The sequence below is a fragment of the Pogona vitticeps genome, chromosome 1 (genome assembly GCF_051106095.1).
Source record: "Pogona vitticeps strain Pit_001003342236 chromosome 1, PviZW2.1, whole genome shotgun sequence".
Lineage (NCBI taxonomy): Eukaryota > Metazoa > Chordata > Lepidosauria > Squamata > Agamidae > Pogona > Pogona vitticeps.
The window spans coordinates 55,318,213-55,326,599 of NC_135783.1; the positions used below are offsets into that span (position 1 = coordinate 55,318,213).

The 8,387-nt window shown below is 46.0% G+C and overlaps 1 protein-coding gene across 4 annotated transcripts in view; it reads left to right on the forward strand.

Annotated features, from left to right (window-relative positions):
• Positions 1 to 7,697: 7,697 nt before the first annotated feature.
• PLD5 (phospholipase D family member 5) overlaps positions 7,698 to 8,387 on the forward strand; it is a 159,362-nt gene continuing 158,672 nt past the window's right edge. For 2 of the 4 annotated variants that reach the window (XM_072993164.2, XM_078383111.1), the window contains exon 1: positions 7,698 to 8,384. In XM_072993164.2, the coding sequence (XP_072849265.2) occupies positions 8,196 to 8,384 (189 nt within the window). In that variant the 5' untranslated portion in view covers positions 7,698 to 8,195. The remainder of the gene's footprint in view (positions 8,385 to 8,387) is intronic. The other 2 variants (XM_078383112.1, XM_078383114.1) reach the window with 2 other exon arrangements.

An 8,387-nucleotide genomic window follows, 5' to 3' on the forward strand; every position in this document is an offset into this window, starting at 1 on the left:
CTCTGGAAGGCAGAACTCAAAAGAAACTGCAGCTATTCTTTGAGCTCTGCCTCCTAGGTAAGCCAGAAAAATGTGGTCTCTTTGACTCATCCAACGGGGGGGGGGGGCATTTTGCCTTATATGGTTGAGGAAACTGCAGAATTCTTTGAGTTCTACCATCTGTTAAAGTGTCTCTCATATTGGTTGTTGTGGGTTTTTCGGGCTCTTTGGCCATGTTCTGAAGGTTGTTCTTCCTAACATTCTGCCAGTCTATGTGGCCAGCATCTTCAGACAATATGTCTCTCGTATTGTTTGTAATTTGTTTGCCAACTGTCTAGAAGACCGTTGCATGAAATGGCATGACATAAACAACACAAGAGGCGACTCTACACATGGAAATCACCAGATGGAGAAGCTCTATACAGTCAGCAAAAACAAGACCTGGAGCTGATTGTGGCTCTGATCATCAGCTTCTCATAGCAAAATTCAAGCTTAAACTGAAGAGAGTAGGAAAAACCACTGGGCCACTCAGGTATAATCTAAACCAAATCCCTTACGAATACACTGTAGAAGTGAAGAACAGATTTAAGGAACTAGATTTGGTGGTCAGAGTGCCTGAAGAACTTTGGATAGAGGCTCGTAACATTGTACAGGAGGCAGCAACAAAAACCATCCCAAAGAAAAGGAAATGCAAGAAAGCAAAGTGGCTGTCCAGCGAGGCCTTACAAATAGCAGAAAAGAGAAGGGAAACAAAATGCAGGGGAGATAGGGAAAGTTACAGAAAATTGAATGCAGACTTCCAAAGAATAGCAAGGAGTGACAAGAGGGCCTTCTTAAATGAACAATGCAAAGAAATAGAGGAAAATAACAGAAAAGGAAAAACCAGAGATCTGTTCAGGAAAACTGGAGATATTAGAGGAAAATTTTGTGCAAAGATGAACATGATAAAAGACAAAAATGGAAGGGACCTCACAGAAGCAGAAGACATCAAGAAGAGGTGGCAAGAATACACAGAGGAATTATATCAGAAAGTTTTGGATATCCCGGACAATCCAGACAATATAGTTGCTGACCTAGAGCCAGACATCCTGGAGAGTGAGGTCAAGTGGGCCTTAGAAAGCCTGGCTAACAACAAGGACAGTGGAGGTGATGGCATTCCAGTTGAACTATTTAAAATCTTAAAGGATGATGCTGTTAAGGTGCTACATTCAATATGCCAACAAGTTTGGAAAACTCAACAGTGGCCAGAGGACTGGAAAAGATCAGTCTACATCCCAATCCCAAAGAAGGGCAGTGCCAAAGAATGCTCCAGCTACCAGACAATTGCACTCATCTCACACGCCAGCAAGGTTATGCTCAAAATCATACAAGGTAGGCTTCAGCAGTATGTGGACCGAGAACTCCCAGAAGTACAAGCGGGATTCCGAAGGGGCAGAGGAACTCGAGACCAAATTGCCAACATGCGCTGGATTATGGAGAAAGCCAGAGAGTTCCAGAAAAACATCTACTTCTGCTTCATTGACTATGCAAAAGCCTTTGACTGTGTGGACCACAGCAAACTATGGCAAGTCCTAAAAGAAATGGGAGTGCCTGACCACCTTATCCATCTCCTGAGAAACCTATATGTGGGACAGGAAGCAACAGTTAGAACTGGATATGGAACAACGGATTGGTTCAAAATTGGGAAAGGAGTATGACAAGGCTGTACATTGTCACCCTGCTTATTTAACTTATATGCAGAATACATCGTGCGGAAGGCTGGACTGGAGGAATCCCAAGCTGTAATTAAGATTGCAAGAAGAAATATCAACAACCTCCGATATGCAGATGATACCACTCTGATGGCGGAAAGTGAGGAGGAACTAAAGAACCTTGTAATGAGGGTGAAAGACGAGAGTGCAAAAAACGGTCTGAAACTCAACATCAAAAAAACTAAGATCATGGCCACTGGCCCCATCACCTCCTGGGAAATAGAAGGGGAAGATATGGAGGCAGTGACAGATTTTACTTTCTTTGGCTCCATGATCACTGCAGATGGAGACAGCAGCCCCGAAATTAAAAGACGACTGCTTCTTGGGAGGAAAGCAATGACAAACCTTGACAGCATCTTAAAAAGCAGAGACATCACCTTGCCGACAAAAGTCCGAATAGTCAAAGCTATGGTTTTTCCTGTAGTGTTGTATGGAAGTGAGAGCTGGACCATAAAGAAAGCTGACCGCTGAAGAATTGATGCTTTTGAATTGTGGTGCTGGAGGAGGCTCTTGAGAATCCCCTGGACTGCAAGGAGAACAAGCCTATCAATTCTAAAGGAAATCAACCCTGAGTGCTCACTGGAAGGACAGATCCTGAAACTAAGGCTCCAATACTTTGGCCATCTCATGAGAAGAGAAGACTCCTTGGAAAAGACTTTGATGTTGGGAAAGTGTGAAGGCAAGAGGAGAAGGGGACGCCCGAGGATGAGATGGTTGGACAGTGTCATCGAGGCAACCAACATGAATTTGACACAACTCCGGGAGGCGGTGGAAGATAGGAGGGCCTGGCGTGCTCTGGTCCATGGGGTCACGAAGAGTCGGACATGACTAAACGACTGAAGAAACAAACAAAACAGTTCATGATTAATAAATACAGAACTCTGATTTTGCATCATTTCAAAGTTACGTATTTGTCTGAATTATGATCAAGTGAGTACAGAAGCTATAGGGCACCTTAAGAAAGTCTTGAATCTTCAATGGAGAGAAATGCATGCTCAAAGAGCTGCTTAAAGCAGATTTAAAAGGTTGTGATGAGAAGTTATGGTCAGAATAGAAATGCATTTATTTACGGTAAGCAAAGTCAATTGTACTGGATAAGACACAGCTGAGAATTTTAGAAGCCACTTGTGTACAACTTTCAAGTTTTGGTCTTGGGTTCAAAATGGAAACTAAGAAACAATGCATCCAATGGTTAGAATAGTAGTATCCTTGCAAAAGGCACCAAAAATGTGGAAACTAAATAATATAGTGATACATTTATAAACCCTTTTCTGATCCTTACAAGTCAACCTTTGTCTCACTCCTGCTCTCTGGAGAACATACCCAATGATATGTGAAAGTCATTTTAGCATTTTAATTAGGAAAGTTTTCTTTGCTATATCTGCAGTGACTGATTTTTCAAGCTGAAAAAGCTGATTATTACTGCCTGCACCAACAGAGATATAGTGGTAGTGTGTATGTACCTCAACCACAAAATAACCCCGAAGATCCATTCATATTCAGGTGTGAACTATCAATGTGTTCCTAGTTAGGCTCCAAAACCTCATTCACCATTATTTATTGTTTCTATTTGTGTAAGTTTGCTTTTAAACTTCTGATAATGCATCCAGCTTGCAGGACAGGACAGAAAATAGAAACACTGAGAGTTTGCAAGTTTAATTTCATTTAAAGGTAGCAGAAATATTTTCGTCAGAGTTTTGATATTTTTCCTAAGAGTAACAGATTTGAGGGCAATATTTGCTACATTCACTTTGAAACAACTTTCAATTTTCCATTAGAATACAAAGGCTCTTGGTAACTATATTTTGCTGAGAAAAAGATGCACTCAGAGTGCAATCCTTAACAGTTTTACTCAGAAGTCAGTCTCTTTGGGTTTAATGAACTTACTCTCAAGCAAGTGTGCATGCTCATACTACATATATAATAGCAACTTAACTACAGTGATGCCTCGACTTACAACCGTCTTGACTTGCAACCAATTTGAGTTACAACCAGCTCCAGTAACAACATTTTGCTTAGACTTGCAACCGGCACGTTGAGATACAACCAGAAAAAAGGCCTCTTTTCCCCATTGTTCCCTCCCCACTCCACCCTTTCCTGCCCCCTTTTTAACTTTAGAGGTCATTTTAGGTTTTGAAAAAGTGTCCCCCTAGTGGACGGATTAACTGATTTTGCATTAGTCCCTATTTTTAGTCCCTGTTGGAATGGTTTTTTGTTTGTTTGTTTTAGACTCCAAACTCTCCCCCCACCATTGTCTTCTCTTTCTCTGTTCTCTCTCTTTTTGTGCCTAAAAGCACAAACCTTTGTCTGAGATATCTGTCTACCCCAGTGATGGCCTTCTTTCTTTCCTCTTTCCCCCATTGTTCCCTCCCTCCTTTCCTGCCCTTTTTTTAACCTTTAAAACCATCTGGAATGGCCATTTTTAAAGGACATTTTAAAAACCATCACATTTCAATGTATTCCTATGGGAAATGGTGCTTTGAGTTACAACCAACTTGAGTTACAACCATCATCCTGGAACGAATTAAGATTGAAACTCAAGGCACCACCGTACCACAAAAATGCTTCACCACAAATATATCTACCTGAATGTCTGACAATTCCTTCCTGGGGCATGCAATATGGACTGATATCTGCCTTCTGTCCAAGAATCATAAAGACCTCAATCCAAAGAGAATACAGCTGGTTCACTCTGTCACCTATTACAAACAACCTGAAGTGTCAGTAAATATATGCAATAACTGGGTAAAAACATTTCCCACAGGGAAAATAACATATAACAAGGAAGGGTTATGGAGGCACGTGGCAATTATACCATTAGCAGAGCAGAAGGTAGTAAGTTTAATAGGCTTTTTAGCCTTTGGGAGAGAATGGAAGTGGATTTTATCTTGCAAGTTTCACATTTTTGTTGTTGTTGTTTAGTCGTTAAGTCATGTCCGACTCTTCGTGACCCCATGGACCAGAACACGCCAGGCCCTCACATCTTCTACTGCCTCCTGGGGTTGGGTCAAATTCATGTTGGTAGCTTCGGTGACACTGTCCATCCATCTTGTCCTCTGTCGTCCCTTTCTCCTCTTGCCCTCACACTTTCCCAACATAAAGTTTCACATATAGTCAATTAAAACCACTTTTTTAAAATTAATGTAACACCAACATGAATGTAGCGAGGCTACTATCAACTGCATTTTTAATATTCTTGAAAAATTTCTTCTCACCTGTTGGCTGAAATTCTTTGCTCATTCCTTTGTTAATTTTTAATGTACATGAAGAACTGCTTTGCATTACATCCGCTTAGTAGATCTAAAGGGTCTGCCAGTAGCTAGTAAATGAAGCACCAATAATAATAATAATAATAATAATAATAATAATAATAATAATAATAATAATAATAATAATAATAATAATAATAATAATAATAATAATAAATAAATAAATAAATAAATAAATAAATAAATAAAATAAAAAAATAAAAATAAAAAAATAGAGGGAGTGGTAGGAGTATCAGTGATGTGAAAAGGACCAGAATGAGAAATTCAATAGATGCTCATAAGGAAAATAATGCATCACTGTGTGGAAATGGCAACCAAAATTTGCAGGAAAGAGGGCAAGTGATCATGAGAGCCTGTGGAGATGATTTGGAATTGCAACTGAAAGTGGCATTTTTTAGAAACTGAAATAATAGTTTTAAGGATTTCCTTTCCAGAACATGCTGTTCTACTGAGCCACTTCATCATGATGTGTCAATGAATTTGCCTTTTCAAAGGCTATACCAGTGGTGCACAAGTTCTAGCAGATTATCTCACACTTGGTAAGACTACAGCTATTGCCAAGGTGGGAGACACTGCATGGCCTGACTAAACACAGTGGGGCTCTTCAGAAGAAATTTGGCCACTGGGGACAAACTGGCCACAGAAACTATGAATACACTAGCCCTGCGAAATAGTTATTATGTACATTGGTAGAAGATGGATGAAATCAGCACGGATGAAATAATGGATTGTCAAGATATGAGCAATTTCATATATTGCTGTTTCTTAGGCCAAATTCTGTCCTGTTGTTATTCTCCTCTCACTTCAGTTCTCCATGGCAGCCTTCCTCAAAAATGTTCCCTCCAGAGTTCGTCAAAAAAGTTCCCTCCGTACTACCATCCCCATCATCTTCAGCCAGCATATGAATGACAGTCTGACACATCCAAAGGGCACCAGTTGGAAAAGGCTGGCCTATCCACAATAATCCCACTGCACAGCATTGGGGGCGGGGGGGGGGGGAGAGACAACTACTGCAGCTTCCATCAATTCCATTTGAACAAATTCAAATGGGTTTCGCTGACATGTTGTGAACATAAAGCGGACTTGGCATGAAATGAATTAATTCTGCAAGCTGAATGCGTTGGCAAGGAACCGCAAACAGGTTTCTTATGGAGCATCGCAGCAGGGCAGTTTTGCAACTACATGCACATCATGCCAGCTCAAATGCAACGGTTTACTCCGTCAAAAAACAGCTGCACGGTCAGCATCTGTGCTCCTGCTCGCCTGCCTCTTTTTACAGCTCCTCTGAGGGCTTTTGGCGCTCTGTGTCCTTCCCCGCCTCCGCAGAGTCCTTTCCAGGAGTTTGGGAGGGCAGGTGGCTCCTGTCAGACTTTACTCCTCTCCTGACTGATTAGAACTGCCTCTGCCTCGAGGGATGACGAGACTCAGTAGATCTCATCAGGTCCTTAATGATGGGAATTCCCAGATGGAGGGGAACGCAGACACTGGGGGAGTGGGAATTACAGCATGCGCCTCCGCGAATGCTGTTGCAAAGCCCAAGGGAAATAAGGCAGGTATAAGAAGAGGGATCCTACAGGGCACGATCCTTCTGGAGAATGTATTGTTTGGGCTTCCCACCCTCTCCCTTCAGGGATAAGAAATCCGTAGGTTTGTTCTTCTTGCACGAGGGACCGCTGGATCCGTGGGGCGAGACCTCATCATAACGAACCGACTTCTTAGGAAAGGATCCTTTTTTTAAAAAAGTATAAAAACGGATGGTCCTCCTCCGGAGTCCTCGCCAGCCCCTTTTACAACCCCCCCTCAACCTCATTGCACGCCCACGTGAGCGAATGTCAGATTCTCTCCATGTTCGGAACCAGGACCTTTCAGACGTTCAGATCGTATGAAACCGGTGTGTGTGTGTGTGTGCGCGCGCGCACGTGTAAGTGGGGTTCGGCCAGTCCTTGCGTTATCCCTGCTCCTGTTCGGGTGCACAGCGGACGCGCCTCTGCTTTGGTCGCCAGGCGGGAGGGGAGCTGGAGCCCTCAGGCCAGGAAAGCACAAACGGTCCCACCGAAGAACCCGCGCAGGGGTTCCTCCCCGCAGGAAAGCTCCACTGATTTCAATGGCACTTCCTCTCCGGGAGAGGGTTAGGCGCAGGGAGAGGAAGTGCCATCGAACTAAATGGGGCTTTCCTCGGGGTAGGCAGCTCCACGAAGCTGGCACCTCCCGCATCCGTTGCGCATTGTCAGAGCTCAAGACGGTCGGTCTCGACCAGACTTATGATTAAACTTAAAAAAAAAAAGCAGCGGAAGAGCCAGGGAGACTGTGGAGGAGAAGCAGCGCCTGAGGGGGAGAAGCTTTCGAAGGAAACCGAGGTTGCCGGGGCGGTGAAAGGGTTACTTTCAGTTCCAGCCACCACCACCTCCGACACACTCTCTCTCTCAATCTGGCTTGGCCATAAGTTATGGCAGGAAGTCTCTCTGACAGTCGGCGGGGAGATTTCCCCCCCCCCCGCGCCTCCTCCTCCTCCGGGAGAAGTGCGGGGCGCGTGCGAGGGATGCAGCCCTTCCACTGCGCCAACCTGCAAGGCGGCCGGAATCAAAGGAGTGGGAGAGGGCGCGCGCGCCTTCTCCCCCCCCCCCCGCTCGCTTCCAGCGGCCGCCGCCTCGTGCGCCCCTCCCTTCCCTGCTGGCGCGCGCGCGCGAGTCTCTCTCTCTCTCTCTCTCTCTCTCTCTCTCTGTGTGTGTGTGCGTGCGTGTGTGTCTCCGCCGCGCTCTCCTCGGTCTTCCGCGATTCCTTCTGTGGCCCCGCGCTGCGCTGTTGCTGCTCCTGCCGCCGCCGCCGCCGCCGCCAAGCAGTGCCGCAAGAGGAGCCGCTTGGCGCTGCATTCGTCCCGGACTGCAGCTCGGCGGCGAGGGCAACAAGCGGCTGCCGCCTGCCCGCCCTCCGCGCCTCTTCTTGCTCCTCTCCGGGCACTTGAGCGCCCCGTCCCCCGCCTGGTCCCCCTCACCCCCCCCCCCGGCTTCTAGCTTCCCCAGTCTCCCCGGCTTACCTCAGGTGGGTGGCCTCGTCTCTTCCGCCTCTTTGTTCCTAAGCCCGAACCCGGCCCCGCCCCGGGCGCGCTCTCCGCCGTCTCCCGCGGGGGCCCTCGCCTCTCCCGAGGTTCTTCTGGGCTCCCGCCGGTTCCGCCTGGACTTTGCCTTGTCATGTCAAGATGGAAGGCAGGAGCGACTGGCTCGCCGCCTCGTCCCGCCAGGAGGGCTTGGAGCAGATGAGGCTCAAGAACCGACCCCGCGAGCCCTCGCCCAGCCTGACCCGAGTCGGCTCCAACTTCTACAGCGCCGTCAAGCAGCAGGACTACAGTGCCAGCGTCTGGCTGAGGAGGAAAGACAAACTAGAGCATGTA